This window comes from Emydura macquarii, unplaced genomic scaffold (assembly GCF_026122565.2).
Source record: "Emydura macquarii macquarii isolate MOO-44397 ecotype Brisbane River unplaced genomic scaffold, CSIRO-AGI_Emac_v2 contig_554, whole genome shotgun sequence".
Classification (NCBI taxonomy): Eukaryota; Metazoa; Chordata; order Testudines; family Chelidae; genus Emydura; species Emydura macquarii.
Window position 1 is genome coordinate 7167012 of NW_027130691.1, and position 22863 is coordinate 7189874.

At 38.2% G+C, this 22863-nt stretch overlaps 1 protein-coding gene across 5 annotated transcripts in view; it reads right to left on the bottom strand.

Moving 5' to 3' along the window:
* MPHOSPH9 (M-phase phosphoprotein 9) overlaps positions 1-22858 on the bottom strand; it is a 46696-nt gene extending 23838 nt beyond the window's left edge. For 4 of the 5 annotated variants that reach the window (XR_010918226.1, XM_067539655.1, XM_067539654.1 and 1 more), the window contains exons 1-7: positions 22655-22858; positions 17636-17774; positions 13498-13651; positions 9844-9933; positions 6109-6629; positions 4440-4566; positions 448-538 (exon numbers count right to left, since the gene is read on the bottom strand). Coding sequence is in view for 4 of the 5 variants with exons in the window: in XM_067539655.1 (XP_067395756.1) it covers positions 448-538; positions 4440-4566; positions 6109-6629; positions 9844-9933; positions 13498-13651; positions 17636-17742 (1090 nt within the window). In the remaining variant the exon portion in view is untranslated. Of the gene's footprint in view, positions 1-447; positions 539-4439; positions 4567-6108; positions 6630-9843; positions 9934-12955; positions 12981-13497; positions 13652-17635; positions 17775-22654 lie in introns of those variants that run through there. The other variant, XM_067539656.1, reaches the window with a different exon arrangement.
* Positions 22859-22863: the final 5 nt, after the last annotated feature.

Below are 22863 nucleotides of genomic sequence, written 5' to 3' on the forward strand. Positions count from 1 at the left end.
ACAGGCCTGTACAGTCTGCTCACATATCTGGGAAAGGAGTATGGAAACATGCTTTAGGCTTACAGCAGTGTTGTTTTCAAGTTTCCACACCCCCTTTGATCACTGAACTGAACAGATACTTGAAAATGTTTACTAATCATAACGATTTTAGTCCTAGTAGGTTTTGAAATATTGCCTGAGATCCTTTGATTTACATCCTAACTCTACCTTCTAGTGAGATATTGGCTGCCATAGCCACCACTGGGTTGAAGTGGGAGAATAGCAAGATGATAATCAGAATTGTGATTTTAAAAGGTTTAACAGCCTGCCAATGCTAGAAACAAACTTAGATCACATACATAACAGAAGAGGTAACCGTTACAGCACTGAGTTCTAAATATTGGGAATCCAAAAGAAAAAAAAAGGAATGTCAGGCTTTACTAGTAATAAACTAGTAATTAACTATACCTGAAGTTTCAGACGCTAAGGAATTTGGACTCTCATTTGGCTGGCTGAGGTAAAAAGCGTAAGACGGTGAAGCAGCAGTAGTAACACTAGTCTAAAATTCCAAAGGGAAAATAAATGGTTTATGGACTATAAAAAAGCAGAAAAATACAGAAAGTAATAAAAATACACCAGTTCAAAAAAATTGCATTAAAACATTTATTTTTTTGTTAAACGTTGAATTAAATTTTTAGTTTAATGACATGATTCATGTCCATTCAACTGAATTGACATTGAGGCCCATAAGATGTATATCCAATATGCTGTCGCCAACAAACACAGCATATTGTATTTGCTGAAAAAACAAAACAAAAAACACGCCCATCCCACATTTGGAAACCCACTTTTTTTATTTAGTTCAAGTGCTAATACATTTAGTTGAACGTGGTTTTGTGAAATTTCACAAAATTAAGAACTCTCCCATTGTCAGCTTGACAGTCATCTGATTTTTTGCTCCATAAAAGGTGCAATTATTGAGACAACTTACTTACCAATAAATGTGTTATTCTCTCTCCCCATACTAAGACTGGAATTTCTTACATTCAGCTGTTATGACTCCACCTTCCAGGAATCAGGAGGCAAATACTGTCTATCATCTTAACCTTACAAGGCAGTGTTTCTCTACCTTTTTAGTAGCAAGTACCCCCTAACTTCTGAAAATTTTAATAAGTACCCCAACACTCAATTTTCCACGGGATTTTATATTTACAGACTAATGCGAGTCATATGTTGGAAGAAGAGCTGAGTATATAAGGCCGTGATATGCCTGTCAGATCTAGTGTGGGTAGAGTTACCACCGTTACACCAGGGGTGCACAACTCAAGTATGTACCTGGGCTAGAGGGGACGTTGGCCTTTGAGCCTAGGCGGCTTTGAGCAGCATGCCAATGCTGGGGAATATAAAAGTGCCACGCCAAATTTTTTGCCATAGATTTGAGAGGAGGAAGGAGTGAGAGAGAGACAGGGAAGGATGGCAAGAGAGAGAGACCGGAAATGAGGGTAACTGGTAAAATCTGAGGCTGTCATAGTTGTCAATTTCACTGCTCAGCTAGAGTAATGAAATTGATAAGTTTTCTGGGCACTGGGCTTTTAAGAAGGTATAGGAAAATATGGCAAATGAACCGGTATGGCTCTGTACAAATTTTTTTATTGAAGCTTTCATCATCTCAACCCATGAAGTTGTCAAAACTCTAATAAAATGACCTTTTTTGTGCCTTGGTAATGTTTTCCAGATGGTTTCAAAGTTAATTGCATCATCTTTAAAGCCAACAATATAGCAGAGTCTTTGAAGCTTTCTGACCCTATTTACGAACCTGGAATCAAACAGAGCAAACCTTGGAAAATCTCAAAACTCCTTAGTCCAGCCTAAGGGAAACTCCAGAAATTGTTTTATATTCAGTGAATGAAAACAGCTTTTGTAATGAAGAAACAAACACTAAGGACGTGAGTAGGACTTCATCCAAAGAGATGCCGAGTATCCGCAACTCTCATAAAGACCGTATCTGCAAGACCTCTGATGTAGTACACTGATGCACTAATATTTTGGGGGGCAAACTTCAAGATGGGAGTCATTGTTTATTTCTGTCTCTAATTCAAACCCTCTCTAAGCCCACCTTTAATATTAAAAAAATAACAGTTTTGCAATGGATATAAAACATCATACTTCACGGCACCATCCCACCTCTAACTATTGGGGGATTAAGAGGAAATTTATCCTAGGGGAGTTTATTTCACAGCTACCTATTGCAGGGTTTCTTGAACCTTCTGCTGAAGCAACTGGTACTGGCCACTGTCAGAAACAGGATACTAGACTAGCTTGGCAATTCCTGTGTTCTTCTTCGGAAACACTGACCTTGCACTCTGAAGATATTTTCTTGAAAAGGAGTCAAATGTAGTAGGTCTGTAGTCTTCAATGCAAAATACAATCTTTCCTAAGTTTCAATACATTTGATATATTGTTTTCTGAAATAACTGTACATGTGCAGTATATTACTTTCCTTAATACACTGAACATACATTGGCATAAAACAAGTTTTTATATCACAGATATCCAATTAGTTGCAAGTGATTCCAAGATATTTCTTATTAGGAAGAAAGTCCCTAATGCCTGCAACTTCAGGTTTTGTACTTTCTAAGGACTGCATCATACAATCCATTACCTACCACTCTCCCCCTTCAGAGCATACAAAATTGGATTTTACAGTCAGGGTGCCCAACGGAAAGATTGAAAGACTAGCTAAGCTCCCTCCAATATCATCTGAAAAGTAAAAAGGACCAAACCACAAAGGAGTAGAGAGTGGGAAATACACTTCAAGAAGGGCTGCTGAACAGAGCTGGGGAAAACAGTGAAGAAATACTTAACCAAGACAAAATACTATCCTTCAGTACATTCAAGCTTTCTCAAGAGCATACTAGGGCCTGAAGACATTACAGTCAACTAGGAGAGCCCCTCCCTTTCGGCATACTGATAGCGCTCAGTTCCAAATGCACGGAGCTATTGCTGCTTGGCAGAATTGAAAAGCTTAGTATAGCTCAGGACTGAAAAAGGGGAGGATTTCCTGAAAGGGAAAGTAGGAACAAAAAACAAAGCAAAACAACTTTCCCGAATCATTGCATCGCATGTTGTATCTCTTGCCCCACCTCCACATTTTTTTTTAAAATTCTTCTTTCTTAACTTTGCTTTTTAAATTTCTTTCCTCTGCTCTACAGAGGCATGACAATAAAAAATAAAGAGGTCTCAACCGAATACTTCCACAGTAGCAAAGAGACTAAAAGGAAAGAGAACAGGCAGCACCCTATAAAGCCAGGTAATTAACAATCCTCAAGGCTGCTACTTTCTGGAAGGTAGAGTCATTAAACAGCTGTGTAGGAATTTCTTCCTTAAAATGGTGTAAGGAGAGAGGTGTACGACAATTAGTACAATTGCCATTGTTCTAAAGCTTCATAGTTAGAGGTCTGACCAGATTCTGAAATTAGTATGTAAATTATTATACTGTATATTGCTCCTTTAAGGTTGAAAATGTCATTCCAGCTGGCACTTTTATTCAAGGACATGTGAAAGGAAATACAAGAGTAAATGCATTCTGGACAGACAGTACAAAGAATATTAAAAGAAAAGGCAACATAACTTTGGAGCTACAGCACAAAAAGCTTAAATATCAGGGCCTTAATATGTACATTACCAGAAGTGGTTTTGAACATCTAATCCAGTGTCCCAAAATTCTATCATAGGTAGGTTTGATTGTGTGCTTTTAGCCCCATACTATAATTGAATTCATGGGCCAGTTTATTTTAGTGAAGCCATATATGTGCATAGAAAGAGTTCCTTGTGCTTGCATCAACCAATGATTGAAAAAAGGATAACTACCATGAGTTTTATCCTAAAAGATAAAATCCAATACAAACTACCAGCTGCTTAAGGGCCCAATCTGGAAGGGTGATTGGTGTCTCCTAGGAGATGCTAAGTACACTCAATTCCCAAGGACTTCACCTCACATTAGACCCTATGTTTTTAGGGAGATATTTTTTGGATATAATACAACACAAACATTTGCAAAGTACAAGATCATTTATAAAAATTACACATTGTATAAAGTAACTCCTAGTTAAAGCTTTAATTGAACTTTTTTCTATAGGACACTGTCACAGGTGGCCATTATTTTCAATATTTATAGGTAAAATCCAGACAAAAGAACCTCAGGTCAATGGGGCAAGTTAATATAAAACAGAAATCAGGGAATAAAAACAAATAGCTATGAAGGTAAATATATAATAATCTGATAAGAAAGCCCTGATTCAACAAAAGACTTACACATGTGCTTAACTTTAAGAATGTTAGTAGTCATGGGACTACTCACATGCTTACAATTAAGCATGTATGTATGTGCTTTGCTGGATCAGGTCATAACAACAACATCTACATAGAAACATCCCAGGCAGGAGTAGTATATCACTTACATTCTCAAATGTTAATTTCTTTGCTTGCTCATTTCCTTGCATGGAGTTCATATACCCTTCTTCTTCCATATTTGTTCTTTTCGGCTGGTTTTGTTTTAGTTTTTGTGCCCATGATGTTAGATATTTACTACACGAATGGGGGGAGGAAGGGAGAAACACACACAACAGCTATTCTCTTTACAGTAATGTAAAAATAATTTCTATTGAAATCCATTTCTTGCTAAACCCTTCAATGCAAAACAGTTATCAACATTTCATAGTCCATGTGCATTCTTGAGAGTGAGAAATAACTGATACCAAATTGATTTTCTGTCTTTTGACTTCCAGCAAAAGCACTGATAAGGTAAGTTATTGGCCACATAAGTTTAGAATCAAATTTTCTATAATATTTTAACAAATCACAACAAAAGACTTACATATAATGGAGGTACTACACATACTTAGATAACCGCCGTGTTTCCTGTTCAATTCCAGTAAACCACACAGTGGATTACAACAAGCCAAATGAGTGCTACGTTAAATGGACAGAATTACTTTAACAGGGACACACTGGCTACAGGGTGAAATTGCCCAGAATCATGGAATCCTAGTTAGCTCCACAAGTAAAGTGTTTAAGTGCAGTGTCTGTTATCAGTCTGATTGTGAAAAAGAAGGTAGCCAAATGAAGAGCAGTCATTTGTTTGACTGACTGAACAGCAATCAATCAATGTTAGTTTAGGAACAACAGACTCAATCACAGCACCAAGCAGGGGCATAGCCACATAGCATACTATGAGGGGTCTCTTCCAACCCAAGTGATTCTGTAACAGTAGGAGAGATGCAAACAGAAATACACAAAGAAAAGTTACATGGAGAGGGGGAGGAAGAGAGACCCTGATACAGAGTACTACTCATTGACTTCCATGGGACCACTCATGGAACTAAGATACTCATGAACAAGGTTATCAGAATCTAACCCAATGACAGAAAGATGAGGGAGAGAAACACACACACACACACACGAGATAAATATGAAGCAGATATCACACATTCCCAATTCTACCCCACTGAAAGGGAAGGGTCAGCCACATATGCTATTATATGCTGTCAACCAGCCAAGTGAACTTAAACATTTTCACAGTCATTTCAGTTTATTGATGATGAAAAGTTCATCTTACCCTTTGAACTTTCATTCTGCTGGGTACAGCAAAAGCAGAACAAATTTTGTTTTTTGTGGTTCGTGATAGATGCAACCTATACTATAATGTATGTACACAGGGAACTATGAGGAGGTTTGCCATTGCACAAGATAGCAGCATACTAATCACATTCAGGCAGACATTCAACACTTAAATAAATGAAACCTGCAATCTAGAAATGAAAACACTGACAAACAACTAAGTGTTTTTAGCTCATTTTGTAATCAGAAATGTGCCATTGGATTTGTCTTGCCATATCAATAACAGACAAGGATTTCAAAAATCTTAAAAGGCAAGAAATGTATCATACATAAAAAGCTGGGATAAATAAACTTGACCATATGCCAAGCAGCATAGCACACTTACGCATGCCAGTAGTCAGTCTCATTAAATTAAATGGGTTTATTTGTGTGCATTAAGTTACTCACGTGCGTTTGCAGGATTGGGGCCACACTGTACTAAATTTATTAATTGGAAAGTTTGTCACTTACCAGTTTGTTTTTCCACATTGATCTTCAGTAACCTCGTTTTCAAATTCAGCAGGAAAAACTAAAATACCATCCTTTAGTGATGGGCAATGTTCCTCAGTTTTCTGTATAAATTCTCTTTTAGTTTGTACATTGGCTGCAACTGAATCGTTCTGTGTCACTGGTGCATCACCCTGTCCTCTTGAAATCTCTGTATAGCCCATGCACTTCTTAATGTCTTTAGATTTTCTAGGATTCAGTTCTGATGCAGGAAGGGTACCATACCCACTGCTCATCGAAATACTATTTACACAACACTCTTGATGCTCAGCAAATGCTTTTGGCTGATTCTCAGCTTCATTAGATTTAAGTTGATTGACAATGAACTCATTTTCTTCAAAGGTTTCAGAACACAACCCCATTTGATTTTCTAACAAGGAGAAATTGTTTGCAAGTTTGGCAGAAGAACTTTTGCTGTTGGAGGAATCCCATGAAGCATTACTGTTCTGCAACTTCACTAAGTGTCTTATCTCATTCTGTATGCGCTAAAAAAAATTAAAGATGAATAGATAAAATGCTTTTACTATACAATTGTGCCATAAATCCCATTAGTATTTTGATGCATCTTTCATTAATTTTAATAGTTAGGAATTACAGATCTTATTTGAACTAATTCCTGGTTAAGACTTTTCAGTATATAGACATATCATGCATAAAGTAAAAACATGTGTGCTATGCATAACAGTAAAACGTGTTAAATATATCTTAGTTTGATGCAGTGAATGACTACCCTCAGCAGTCACTTATAAATTTAAAAACATGCATGTGTGTATCCAATATGCATTATTGTGATGCATCAGCTAAATACAGAATCATAAATTGTTTAATCATATCCTTTAAAATAGGGAAACAATTTGTCTCAGGGCAAAGAATATGCTTGCTAAATTTAAGTCTTAAAGAAATTTATATCCAAGTTATAAATTCCTGAGAATAGAGGGAGGGCTTTGATAGAAGTGGAAACTACAATTCAGCTTTACCTACAATAGGAATAACATATCTCTGTAAAATTATTTTCTATGAACTCTGCTTTAAAATATCCCTTTTAGGTAATAAGTTAATAACCATGCAGTTCATTTTGATACAGAGGTTTAAATTCTCTACTGTGTTTGCCTTGTGATTGTACAACAGTGTCAAAAATCCACACTAACTGGATCACCTGTACAGATTTGTTAGAATTAGCAGAATGTGAATTTAAACATTTAATTTTCAGTCTGGATTGTCTCCAAAAGGGCTGTTTCAATATATTGGTAAATAATACACCATTTAAAAATTGTTTTATTATTGTATGCTAATATATTGAAACAGTTCCAAAGAGTAAACAAACATTTTTGTCAAGTTCTGTGAGGGTACCTATGGCCATGATCCTGCAATGGGTTGCACTAGGACAGTAACTTGCACCCTCACTGCAGTCAGTGAAGCTCTATATGTGCACAGGTGTCCTCCAGGCATGCACTGCAAGATCAGGTCTACAGCTGTTTTCCAGAAATGAAATGTATTAATCTCCCTGGAATACACATAACTCCCATAAACTTTAATAAGTGTTCTGTGCACAGGAATCAAATCTCCTTTAATGTTTCTCCACAAAGCTACAGCAGGCCAATGATATATGAATACCAACAGCCAGAGCACAAATTAAAATATTAAAACAAAAATCTTTCTGTCCAAAAACCTGAAAAATAAAAACATGCCCTGATGCCAAGAGACAGTGAGCACCTGCAAAACCCACTGATTTCAGTAGACTTAGCAGGTGTACCGCACCTCGCAGGTTCAGGCCCACTAGCTTTCATTAACTTGTGATAAAAATGAACTATTGAGGATTTCAACTCAGTCTTTTTCTCTCCATCTCTGCCCACGAAGATTCAAGGATGGAGTTCCAGTCCTAAGTTAAAATTTCATTGGCCATCAGCAACTTGGATCACAAGACCAACAACATTTTCTGGTTTACATTTTCTTTGTGTGAGGTGGGGGAGAACCAGACATAAATGGGTCAGATTCTCCATTGCCTTTCACCCTGTGTAGGAATTTACATCTGTGGAAATTGTGTGTAAAACACTACTATTCTGACTGGGCAGCATTTTACACCCACTTTGCACAGTTGTAAATAACTCCACAAGGTCAAAAGCAATGGAAAATATTTCAATATCTGGATATTATATGTTATCTTTTGGAAATGTTCAGACCCATAGTAAACATGTATTTTAGGTAGCTTTCACAGAGTTTCATATATCAGGATGACATTCGGTCACATTATCTGAAAGACAATGGGGCAGATTCACAGCTGGGGTAGTGGAGCTATGACAATTTACACCAGCTGATGATCTGTCCCCATTGTGATTCCAAACCAAACTCAGGATCTTTGTCCCTTGAGTTAAAATGTCACTCACAGTACAGCAAATCAAATATTTCCTAGTGATATTAAATATCAAAGAAGCTTCTTGCTATGCTATAAGTTTTGTCTACTTATTTAAAGTGTGTGCTTTCCCCATTTCCCCCCCCACTGATTCACTGGACTAAAATCTGTTCTCAGTTAAGAAGTATAAATATTGAATAACTCCATTTACTTTATGATGAATTTAATTGAGTTATCCCTAATTTATATCAGTATAATTGAGAAAAGCATTACGGCCATTGGTTTTATATTCAACAGTGTGGCCATTCATGCAGTTAATCTCTCCTAATAACACAAAGTGCAAAGTTTGGAGGGCCTACCACTGGAAGAGCTTTCAGTAAAAACAAGACTGGCAAAGCCCGCACAGTGTATCAGTCAAGCTAGCAAGAGCAACAACAACTATATTTAAATCTTTACAACATGAGAAAGGAAATACAAGAGTGGAGGACATAAGGACAAAAATATTCAGGCATAAGAAATACAAAATAGGGAGGTAATAGGAAAAAAGATAGAAGAAAAGACAGTACCTCGTTAATTTTATCAGTTCAGAAACAGTTGCTGACTACTAGTGTAGAGGGCATCGTGAAAGGGAAGGGAAAAACAGCAACCAAAATTATGACGATATAAAATATTTTATATGTATATTAAAATATTATCTCTCACTCATACATTTTCTTCTATTCTGGTTTTATTGTGAAATAAGGATGAGGGAGAATTTGAATCTTGACAACGAGATCTTAACATTTGAATAATTTTTCATTGTTAGAAAGGGAGGTTCTCCAAGTCAAGAGTAAAATAGTTGTTAGGTATATGGAATTTTGCACATAGAATATTACAATGAATGTTATACTAAGACAATCATGTATCAGACTATGTTTTCTGATAAAGAGCAAATATTTTAAAATTAGAAAAAGATGTATTCCAACTGATTACATATAATGGCAGTTATCTATAAAAATCTAATTTTAGCGTATTTGGTCAAAACATATTTTTATGAAAAAAACAATTTGAATCAAAACATCTGTTTTGTTTTTCCCTTTCTAAAAATGTACATGAGTAAATAGCCAGGTGATTAGGTACTGCAGATGTGTACATTAAATATCAGAGATCCAATCATCCCCTCACATGCAAACACACAACTCCCATTGACTAAATGTGCACATATGATAGGACGATCAGGCCCTACATGTATTCACAGAATACAGCAGTAGTGGATGATACAGTGCTCTGTTTTGTAAATATACAAAACTAGATCAAAATGCTAAAAAGCAGTCAGTCTAAAGCTACTGCATGAACAAATAATCACTTACTTGGATTTGATGATGAAATTGCTCTTGCTGGGCAACTATCTGTTCTTGACACTGTTTTTCCACAAGTTTGAATAACTGTAGCCACCTAGTCTATTAAACCATAAAGTGAAATAATTAAAAATCAGATTGCTTCCTTATTAACTTTTACTCTAGTAGCCCAATGGGACTCCAACCTCAGTTGAGGCCCCTAGCTATTACTGTAAGACAAATAATAATAGCTGCTAAAGAAATAACTACAGCAAAGGAAAAGAAGTGACACTCGTCAAGCAAACACACAAAAATAAGAAGACACTTCTAGTTAATGTATGCATATCATCTAGGTTTATTTAAAATATAAAGGAGGAAAAAGTGTTCTCTAAGAAATTAGACCATGTTACTCTTCTCTTTGCATCTCTCCACTGGCTCCCCCTTATCTATCATATCAAACATAAGATGCTTGTCTTCACTTTCAAGATATTTATTCATTCATTAATTTTCCTGCTCATGGAGTACACACTTTGTATCACCCATTTCCAGAGAGCCCAGTCTCCTGCCAAAGTTTCAGCCTGCTGTATATTAAGGCTGACGTGCGGGAGGTCAGAAGCCACAACATCCCTCCAGGATGTGCACGCAAGGCCATCCACAAGGTCTTTTAAATCCATCTTTTGTTGGATTACACGTATAAGCTGGCAGGCTGGTATGGGCTGCAGCATACAGAGCAGATGGCCAAGCCACTTGAGCCAGTGTTGAGTCACTTGGGAAGACCCTGGAGACTAGTTGGTCCGACACCTGACATCCTCATAACATGATGAAACTACCATATGCCTTACAGCATTGCTGTTTCACGTTGAAAGCGTCCAGCTGGCACATTTGTGTCTCAATGGAGGCCACGTTTTTAGTCATACAGAGGACAGAAGCCACTGTTGCTTGATAGATACACACATTAGTCCAAGTTGATATGTGGCATTGATGCCACAGAGGCTTCCAAAGAGCATGCATAACACCCGTAGCCTTGCCAATTTGATGTTTCATGTCAGCAAGGCAACCTCCCTCCTTGGTGACAACAGAGCCAAGATACACAAATGAGCTGATGAATTCAACTTCTTGTCCATTGATTATGATGGGTAGGGACAGAGCTACAATCAACCACTTTCTTCAGTGTGGTCTTCTTCCAGTTGACTAGAAGACCAAGCTTACTTGCATCTTCCATAAATATATTCAGTGCACCGATAAGATTATTTGTGAGAATGCGAGTAAAGCCATGTCACCTGCATATTTTGGGTTTGTTATGCAGAAGTCATGCAGTACCACCCCCAGTAGGCAGCTGGTGATAGCCTTCATCATACAGCCAATAACAGTATTGAACAGATCAGGGACAGCCATGCACCAATGACAGCTGTTGTATTAAAACCAGTTGGACACCCTAATACCTAAGCAAAGAGCTCTCAGTTTGGCAGTACATATCTATGAGAAGGTTAAGGAGTTTGCCAGGCACACCAGCATCTTGCAGGCAGAGCCAAAGGAAGCAATGATCCACAGAGTCAAAAGTAGCTTTTAAATCAATAAAGGCTATATACCTCTCATCCTTCCCATACCAAAACTCTTGGGCTTTTTCAATCATTTGTCTAATGGTAAAAATCTGTTCTGTGGCTGATCAGCCAGGTATGCTGTAGGTGGCACAAATTCCTTATGGTGGGCTTAACATGCTCAAGAAGAACCAGCATGAATAGTCTGCTAGGAATGGAACACAAAGTGATGGCATGGTGAGTAGAACACACCAGAGCTTCACCTTTCCCTGTTCAATATGTTTATTTGCAGATTTCAGCCTGATATTTCACTGTGACAACAACAGTCAGTTTCTGTAAATATAAATGACTAATGGAAGGCTTGGTTTGAGTTGCCTTCAACTTCAGTTTCACCAAGGCCACAGACAACTTGCCATCAGTATTGCCAACTTCAGCGCCACTGATCATCCGATAGTGGCAAATACAGCTTCTCCACTGACTGGATATGAGAATGTGACCTAGTGGCTCTGTAGGTTCATCTATCATTCAAATACCAAATCCAGGAATGTATGTTCTTCTGTTGGAAATCGATGACAGAAGCATGGAGTCAGACTGCAGCACAAAATCTGAGCAACCACTCACCATTATCATTCATGGTCCCATCCACAAAGAAATGCCCAGTGCTTTCTGACCAAGCTGTTTTAGCATTGGCATCACATAACACAAGGACAATGTTGTGAACAGATAATCTGCTGACAACATCATACCTGGCTTGTGCCTATTGTTCTTTGTTCTCCTCATTTGCAAATTAGCAGGTGAATAAGCAGAGATGATGTTGATGTTACCATGTCTATCAGAAAATCTTGCCACTGTAATCCATTCGGAGATAGGAGACCAGCTTATGAGGGCTTTATGAGCGTTCCTTGATAACGTCAAGGCAACACCATCCAGATTCATGCAGACAACACCCTCACCACTGGGGCCTGACCATAGACAATGATAGCCATAACAACATCTCAGTGGCACCACTCCAACAGGTGTTGCAGAGTCCTGCCATGAAAATGCTGTGCTGGTTCAATTCTTCTTGTCCTTCAGGTGACAAGAGGATACGAGCATCAATGGTTTTCAGGGTGAATATGATCCAAACAGCAAATATACATTGTGTACGCAGGTCCAAAAATTATGCATCCCATCATTAGATGAGGGGGTCGGGTTCCAGTTAGAGTAATATTTGTGTAAAGTTCATACCAGCAAAAGCCCTTTGAAAGCCCTTTACAGCATATCCGCACTCTATCTACTACTATCTCTTATTCACTATCAAGATGTTGACTTCTACCTAGTGGTCTGTGGGAATTTATATTAAAAAGTCAAGTCATGAAACTCTGAAAAATTAATGTATTTGCAAAGAAGCTACATTTTTAATAAAACGTTAATAGTATTTCAAGACATTTCCACAGTTACAAGTCCTACTACAATGTCAATAATATTGTTATAGATTTTAAAAAGACTAAAACAATGCAAGTTAATAAAATTATGTAACAGACTTCTAAAACTTTAAATGACTATCGAATTTATAAATAGCACCAGTGAGTTTGGTTTTATTTATTTTATCTTATTTTTATACTTACATTTTAATCTAAAATGAACTGGCACCTGTTGAAGAATGCAACACACATTACTGTGTTTGAATTGTGACATCAATTGTTTCTTGAAAATAAAACTAATGACTCATGCTAGTACTTTTCTAAGACTTTGGTTCTGACTTCACAGAACCGTACAGTACAAGTAACTCTGCTAACAATAGTGCAGTTACCCTGAATCTCTATGCTTTTAAAGGTTTAAAAATGAGACTCAAAGTTATTGCAAAAGAAATTTAAAATATGTAATAAATTTCAAACACATTTGTCTGTACAATATAGGTACAATATTAAGACATACAAAGCCAAGTTAGGATTGCAATATAACACACCAATGTAACAAATTACACTAGAATGTTCTGCATTCTAGCTATTGGGTCACAACTGCTCCCTAAATATTTAATAAATAAATAAGCTCCCAATACACATTGTCATGTCTGATTTCTAAATGATAAAACCATTAGACCTGTCCTCTATACTGCAACCTTTTTACATTAATACTAACTTCAAAAATAAAACTGAACATCAGATACCTCACAGTTCTTCAAAATTTCTGAGTCTGTCCTTCCACTTTTTTGTATATCTTGCATAAAGGAGGCCAGCACTTCAACAGAACCAGGAATTACAGAGGAGCTGGTCTGCCCTGAGAAACTGGAAACTCCATTCGGATTGGATGAGGGACTACTTCTGTTGAAACATGAAGAAAAACATTTGAATTATTTATTGTGCCAAATGTTGTCCAACAAACACACTAGTAGTACAAAAGCCTTTGGTATTGAATTCTCATTCTGAAACCCAATACACTGAAAATCAGATTAATTTTATCACACAAACAAGATTAATTTTTCCCACAAAAGAGGGAGAGAATTCACAAAATGATTCAGTGTCATCTTAATCATGTTGTGATAATTTAGGGAATCTATCTATGTATAATTTATTAATTCTGTTAGAAATTATGAACTCTTTGCATATTTAAGTACTTATTACTATGAACTTTACTGAATTTTTGGCTCATAGTCTGAGACAGGAAGATGTGCCGGTGTAAGTGCTCTAGTGTAGCCACTCTAAGCTGACAAGAGAGAGCTCTCCCGTCGACTTAATTAACCCACCCCCAACAAGTGGCAGCTATGTCGGCAGGAGAAGCTCTGCCACCGACACAGAGCTGTCCACACTGGCGCTTAGATTGGTGTAACTTGTGTCTTATTCACACCTCTGAGCGACATAAATTATACTGACATAAGTGGCAATGTAGACATAGCTTTAGTGTCTGTCTCTGAGTAGGACAGTTGTTAAAGACCATCAACAAACCCAAATAGAACAATGGGATGACTACATCCTAGGTGAAACCAGTTTTCTCCTGCTTGTCAGCAGAGATTAAAGGGTTTTAAGGAGTGCAAAATCCTCAGAAGGGAACAAAGAGAGAGGTGTCAGATCAGGGGTTAAAAACACAAAGGCTAAGAAGTTGGAGTGATTCAAAGGAGCAGGTTTCCGACCAGACAAAACTAAAGGAAGCAGCTGCAGGGGCAGAAAGGAGATGCCATGATTCAGAAGAGAAGCCTGACCTGGAGGAGTGAAGTCCTAGAGAAGAAATCTGGACCCCTGAAAGGGCACTGATTCAAACCCTGAAGAATGCTCACAAGCGGTAAGGAAATGAGGGCAGAGAATGGTGTGTGGATGTTTATTGTTTTATCTTGATCTGTGTATCTCTTGTGCTGCCTAAAGCAAAAATTGATTGTTTTAGAAATGCTTTTGAAAAGGATGTGTCTATTTGCTCCAACTATAATGTGTCCCTGAAGAAGTAAACTATAAACCAGTGGGTCCACAAAAGTGGAGCTCGGGGAAAGGGCGTGCTTAAGTTACTGGGGAATCTCAGGGAGTTCAGCACTGGTCTTGGGGACTAGGGCAGCTGGGCCACGGGATCTCACTTCCTGAATTTGTGCCCAGGAAGTGTGCCAGAGAGGTGAGAGTCAAAGATGGTGGCTGGACCACAGGGAGTTTAAAAACAAAATGATCCAGTGTCGTGCTCCAAACACAGCAGCTTGGTGAGTGTCCAGAGGAGGGAGCTCAACCAGAGCTGTGACAGAAATATTATTAAAAATTAACATAATGGCGCTCCAAGAAAAGAGAAAATGTGGCCCTCACGAATATGTAATTATTAGTCACTGATATAGATTTCAAAAATCATATATTTTCCTTAAAGCAGAACTCCTTAGTAGTTTTTGAAGATAGCAGCTTACAGAAGATTGTCCTTGTATATTGCTGACTTCTGAAGTTTGAGAGCAGTGCCTCTAGTAATATAACTTCCAGTGGAAAAAAAAAAATACTGATGTATGGCATATAGCCTTCATCTTAATAGGTCTAGTTAGGAAGAATCTTTTCCAGTTTACCACTTGATCCTTTAGCCTACATTTTCCTTTCATACTCCTTGATCAGTACTTTGGGGGTTGAATAGAAAAAAAATCAGATTTTCAGAGCAACTGTTTATTACAACAGACAAGTTTATTATGCTGTATTAAGACAGAATATTTATAAGATCTCACGCACCCCTGTTAATCTTGGCACACCCCATTTGAAAACCAAAGTAGTAACAATTTTACAAGACTCACAAAGAGGTGAAATCTCACTAAGGTTTTCCATCTGCAACTGTAAAGAGAACCTAATATACAACACAGATTACTTCAGAGATATTTTATTATTTCTTTGTACTTAAAGATTAACTAGCCCTACCTTCTTGATTAATGGAATAGGTGCAGGCTAATGAATGTTGTAGATGTGTGTAATACATACAGGTTTTTGCACTGCAATTTACTCACAAATTATAAATCCATGTTTTCCAGAGAAATGCATCCTTCCCTCTCTCTGTTGGGACTTTGGGTACAGGCCCCAAAATCTTTGTCCTAGCCTTAATTCCTACTTGGAAATTCTAACCCTATCAGGAGATGAAAGGGTAGGGTAATACCACAGAAAGTTTATGTGCTCACTTGCATCTGAAAGTTAACCATTTGGGGTCCTTGCTGAACTAGTAATCACAATCCTATATCTTATTAGTAGGGTTAAGATTCTGTCATGGGTATTTTTAATGAAAGTCAGGGACACGTCCCAGGCAATAAATAAAAATTAATGGAAGCCCACAACTTTCCCCTGACTTTTACTAAAAATACCCTGGGGGGAGGGGACAAACAGAGCTGCCAGGGGATGCAGCTGCTCCACCTCGCTGCTCCTGCGGCAGTGGGCTGACCGCGGGTCAGTTGTTGGACAGCACAGCTGCTCCAGCCCTGCCTTAGAAGTCCTGGAAAGTCTCGGAATCCATGACCTCTGTGACTAAATCATATCCTTACTTATTAAGTATCTGGTAGGTTCACTGACCAGATCTAGCTTCTCAACACAATGGAGATATCTGCTTCAGTATAGAGCTTTTTGTATTCCTTTTTGTGTTTTGCACATTACAGCTGTTTTGCAGAACCCTATTTTGTATCAGGATGCTTACAATACATTTTCTTTGTTTTTATAAAGTGTAAAGAAAAAGAAAAGAACTGGAGTGCCTCCTTCTGCATTGATAGATATTATGAGAGAACATCATGATTACAGAATTTTTCATTTTTCCTTCTTGTCCATATAAAGATGTAACTATAAATAGAATAGGAATTGGCAAGAGTCAACAGGTATGTGCTAATTTTTTTTATAGCTTTATTTAATAAAATGCTCTGGATATAGACCGACATCCTTGGCTCAATATTTATTGTTTCACCTGTCTGGAATTGCTAACTGTTAGCAGTTTGAGTGACAGACTAAAATACTTACTAGTTTCCCTTTTAGTGACTCTATCTTCCAAAGAAATGAGATTTTGTGGCTTTCAACAGCAATTCTCATTGAATCACAACAGATAGGCCTATGCCTCCTACAGCAAACAGTATAGTAAAGGAATGGAATTATCTTTATTTGTTTCTCAATGCCAGAAAACACACCAGTGTTATAAAAGGCTGTACAAGATCACAACGGTTGTTCACGCTACACTTATACCAACTGATCCTGCACTTAATAATCCTAATCGAAATCCCACTGAAGTCAGTGGAAAGAGACACACTGACTTCACTAGGCTTTTATCAGTCCCAAAGTGCACAAGAAAAACGAAAGTTCAACTTTGGAAGGGAGAAAGAGACAAGTGGGAAAGACAAGAAAGAAGCATTTTAAGAACAATAAATAACTGTGATGCTTCCTCCTTCTGCATTACAAAGTTTAAGTACAAGTGGCTGAATACAATAACTATTTTAAGAAACAATTTTATTGTAATAGTGGGTTTTAACATATGAAAGAATAAATGATTTACAACATTATATTTGCGTAGAAGTGGCCTATATACATGTTTACATGCAGATTTAATAATACAGCAGTGTTCTCTATAGATTAAAAATAATAAAGAAGTGCCCCAAGTGTTGATGTAGTATTTCACATGTATACTTTGGACTTTTTTTGTCACCTTTCTTTTTGTCCCAGCAGAAGTTAACAAAGCCACATAATATATTCTGAAGCTTCTATTTTAGTGAAACAGAACCTCACTTCAAATGATCTAAGGCACCACCCAAACAGAAAGACAAAAAAAGAGCTGTAGTCCAATACACATTTCCTATTTTTTTAAAAAATATATCAGTTTGTGCTATACATCATCATTACCTGTTAGTATTCAAGTTACAGCCAAAGTTGTAGGAACTTCTGATGTCAGATTCTACAGAAGACTGGGAGATTTCTTGCACAGTTTTCACCAAGTCCAAATTTTCCATATTTTATCCCCAAGAAGGATATTGTTGTTATCCTTTGAAAATACAGAATTATCATATTCTCAGTTCAAAACTGGCTGTGTTGTTTGATGAAACAATTTGATTAATCTTCAGATGCTTCATCATCTACCGATAAGTACATTTTCAGTCATAATGTTCATAAACATGAACATCCTAAACTCCTATACAAGATTCTAAAAGTTAGTTGACATCCTTCAAAACCATTCAGCGTTCATGTTTTCATAACTGACTCTAACTTTAGCTAGAATATCAAACAAAGTATAGTCCAAAAACAAATGTATATCATCAGCAAGGCAGTGGTGAAAACTGCTAAACAATCAAATGAAAAGTTACGGTCCAATCTTCGGATCTACCCAAGCTGTGCTCTGCACAGGACTGGAGGGAGTTGGGCACAAAGATGGCTCTAAGTCACCTTTACATACTCACTGATACTGAGAACAGCTAGGGATGGATGTGGCCCCTAGGGCAAGTAAGAGCATTCCTGAAACTACTTTAATTTCTCCTGACTGTAAGAGTCCCCAAAGACCAGATGCACCAGCCAGTGAACCACAGAGCACAGTAGCACTCCAATAAAGCACACTTGCCCTTGCATAACCCCTATGCCAGAAGTTGCAAGGGGGCTACTGTTCAGCCAGCCCTACACCACCCAGGAATAACTCCACATCAAAGGAATTCTCAGATACCCAATTAGAGGCTGACTGGGCCATACTGGGAACAAGGATCTGCCAGTGTTCTAGTTAGATTATTACTGACATAACTCTTTCCCTATACAATCATTAATGTAATGTATTGCTTGTGTTCATTCTCTAATTCATTCCCCCAGAATATTTTAAAATGTAAATATTCTATAAATATTCTATAGTGATTCACTCAAAAAGCATTCAACTTTTTTTCCCCCAAGATTTCTCTCCAACAAATAACAAAATGTAACCAAACATGAATTCAACTATAGATAAACATTAAAAGTATAATCATTTTCAAAAATATATTATGACAATAAAATCAGACTGTATATAACACTACAATAATAAGAATTGGACTTGGGGTTTTTGGGGTCCAAATGAGCAATTTTTTGTAGGGGGAAGAGGAGAAATAAAAGATATTTTCCCCACTCTTTTAAAAAATAAATAAATAAATAAATAAATAAATCAGTCCTCTTTATAGCCTTATCTGAGTACACATTAATTCATTTATCCTCATAACACCCCAGTGATGTAGGAAAACATTATCAACCCCATTTACAGATGAGGAAATGAGACACAAAGTGACTTGCCTAAAATTGCACAAGAATTCTGTGACAGATCTGGGAATAAAATCCAACCAACCTGTATCTCAGTCCAATACTTTCATCACAAGACCATCCTGTCTCTCTCTATAGGGCTTTTGTAATGCATTGGAGGAACTATAACATTGATTTGTGCAGAACTTAAGCTTTCAGGTTTTTAAAAGTCTGTAGAGTTGTGAAGATATTAATATGAACCAGTCCAGTACGATACAATCTTCCTGATTCTATAGATAAGACTGTTCCAGTAATCTTTGAATTGCTTTTCCAAGCAACAGCTGATGAAAATTAACTAGACTTTGCTTGGTTTAATTGCTAGTATTTAATAACTCAGTACTTCACAGGCAGGCACTGCAGCTATGTCCATGAGAGGAAGACCTAAAAAAAATAGAAGCTGGGGAAAGGGTGTAGTACTAAAGACATAGGTCTCTCTAACAGTCAGAGGTGCTTAGAAAAAGAAAGCTCTTTCTTCCTTCTTAACAGCCAGAAAGGATATGGAAAGGCTTCAAACTGAACAGACCCCAAAAAGCAGATACAAAAAATAGAGGTCCCAAGCTGACTCCAGGGACAGCTCCATGGCAAGAATCCCAGGATTCACCCACTTTCTATCAGCCTGAAGCCATGGGTTATGTTTCTTTGTAGTAAACTGATCCTGGTCTTTGCTGGTGACTCTCCTGACCCCAATCTCTCATATTGTCTCTGTCTGGTAAGTTTAGTCTTTAAATTAATAGATGTCTGGTACTGTAAATGCATCAAGCCCCATGCTAAAAGTCTCTGGATTGTATCAACTGTTGATCCAGCCCAGGAAACCCAGAAGCAGCTCCCTCAGGAATCCATTAGCACTGCTCCCCAAGTCATGCAAAAGAAATCATTATAGAACATGAGGTCCCCAAAGCCTGAATAAATTGCCACCACAGCACTCAGACTAAAGCACTGCCTCAAGAATATCAGTTCAGGCCTGGTCCACTCTTGGTTATATAACAGCATCTGAAATAATTTTCAAACACAGTTGCCACATGATTTGCATCTACAAACAACCCAACAGCAAACTATGTGACAAGTGTTCAGAAACCATGCCATGGACTTGCTGGAAGTTGAGCGATGAACTACAGGGTCTGATTTCTGTTAGTATGGTAGCTCTGAAAAGCTCTCTCTCTATAATATGCACTGAAGCCATACTAGTCCTACGCTAGCTACAACAGTGTTCAAAAACAGTTGTCTATACAGAGCAGAACTGTGCTTGACAAGACCTTTTACCCTGTCTGCACTACAAAAATAATCAAGCCACCTAACCTAGTTACAACATGATTAAAATGTGTAGTGTGGATGGGACATAACTGTGATGTAAAGGTCCTGTCTAAAGTTGGGCATTTGATCATTCCAAAAATAACTGGTCAATTGACTAGTCAAATAATGTAAAAAATAACCAAATATTTTAAAGCACTAATCTATTAGAACATTAACAACAGTTAAAAAAAAAGTAAGACTTTATGATGTCCAACAGGCTTAGCCTATATAGATACTTATACCTAGAGTACAAAAAGTTATTTAATTGAGTTATTTTAATGCAGAAAAATGCAAAACAATTAAATGAAGTTCTGAAAAAATGATAGAATTATCTTTTTTAGCAATATTAGGTTAGCATTTAAATATGAATGTTACTCAAGATTTAACAGTTACAAAAGAAAAGAAAAATGAAATTAAACAGAAATAAAACAAGCACATGGCAACTATAAAAGAAAAAAGTCATTTTTAAATGCACTTATGCTAGGTAGGCAGCAGGCCAACTCTTCAGGCAGCTTAATGGTTGTGCATCTATTTTCTTTGTGTTAGGGGAGAAGGTTTAATGACTGAACCCTCTTCTCACTCCCAACTTCTTCTGTATGTTTGTCTTATCAGTTTAAATAGTAAGCTTTTCGGGACATAGACCATGTATTTTAGTTTGTTTGTAAACTGCCACATACACTGATGATCTGGTATACAAATAAAGAAATACATAGATACAATGTTTGTTCTGAAGAGTCCACTCAGTCAAGGTGCTCAACTTTCAATCAGTTCAGCTTCCCTTCCCCCCCCCCACCCTCCAACAGGGGGCATTAGCAGGTAGTAAAGTGAATAATCAAGATATTTAAGTAGGCTTCTAACAGATAACACTATGACACAATCAAGAAAGTAGGCTGCTGCCCAGTGCTGGGCATTCTTGCTGGAATATTTGTTGACAGTATTTGACCAAGGTCAAATAACAGGTGATCAATTGGACAGTCAATTGACATTATCTGAGCAGTGACTAGCTTGTCAAGACTAGTCCTGTCCACATTACAAATTTTAACCTTATTATTGTTCTTGTAGTACAGATCAGCCCTTACAGTCTCAAATACTGATCTTCCTAGAAAGACACTAAATTAGATTAGACTGCAAAACTAATCCTTATGTGTTTTCCCTCAGATGATCTGATGCAATTTTTTTAATACAAGTTAAATACCTGAGAGTAAAAATATGGAGAAGTACACATAAAACTGCATCTACATTGCTTTTTGAGCTTTCAGTGTGCAGCAGCTACATTTCAGATATTAAGCCTCAGCTTTTTTATCATTCTTTTAAAGTAACTAAGCCATAACATGAACACATTGATCACTAAACTTCAGTTGGGAGAACCAAACCACTTGAACTATACCAGTGCTTGAGAGAGTGACCAATGAACTCCAAACTCTTTTACAATTTTAGACCACTCTTATTTTTAATTAAACAGAAAAATGACAGGAAACGCTTCCTAGGCGCTATTCTTACAGGCCAAGGTACAGCCCAGAACAAACTGTGGGACCAACTCAAAAACACATGAGCTAAACATGCATGCTGGTTAGCTACTACACCAACAACAGGAAAGGGTGGTGGAATAATTTTTATAGTCGGGGTGCTGAGAGCCACTGAACCTAATTGTAACCCCTGTATATAATGAAAACCAGTTCAAGCTGGGGAAGGGACCCACACTCTTAGTTCCAGCACCTATGACACCAGTGCATTTACATCAGGGTCTACTGCACTCACTTAACACCACACTCATCTGCCCTACAGTACCTTCCTCTCCTCCCCCCTCAGGCCCCCTCTCCTTTCACTATCTCTTCCCTGTCAAAACATGGGGAGTCCTGTAGCACTATAAAGACTAACAAATTTAATTTCTGTGGGCATAAGCTTTTGTGGCTCCCACCCTATCTCACCCCCTCCTCCCCCTGAGCCCTACCCAGCCTTTTTTCCCCCCTCTGGCACCTCCCATGACATGCCCCGCATCTTTCCCTCAGTTTCCTCTCCCTTAGCAGCTCTCCCCTGTCTCTCCCCCCGCCTTCCAATTTCCCAGCCCAGGCTCCGCCCCTCTCTTTTCATTGGGCTACTACTCGCCGCGCTGGACTATTGACAGAGCTGCCGCCCGCTGATTGGTCAGCAGGCACGTCACTCGCTGTCGGGGGCGGGACCCACGCTATAAATGAGGACATCTCTCGACTCGGTCCGCTCAGCTTAAAGGGGGTCCCTGAAACTTAAAGCCGCGGAATAGGCAAGCCCCACGTCACTGGGCGCTTTCTACTCCGGGGGTCTATGTCTGGGCCGCTCGGCCCTTACCTGCATCTCTCTGGCCGGAGGGGTGTCCTAGTGGTTTCAGCACGGCTCCCCTCCGGCGACCGTTAGGCTGTAAACAAGCTCCAGCCGCTAGCTCCTTCCTCATTGGCGGCTAGGATTCGAACGTTGGGGGGGCCAGAGGGCACGAGAGAGGAGGTCTCCTCGCGATGATTGGCTGCTGTGGCCGCGCGCCAGACCCAGTTCGTGCGACT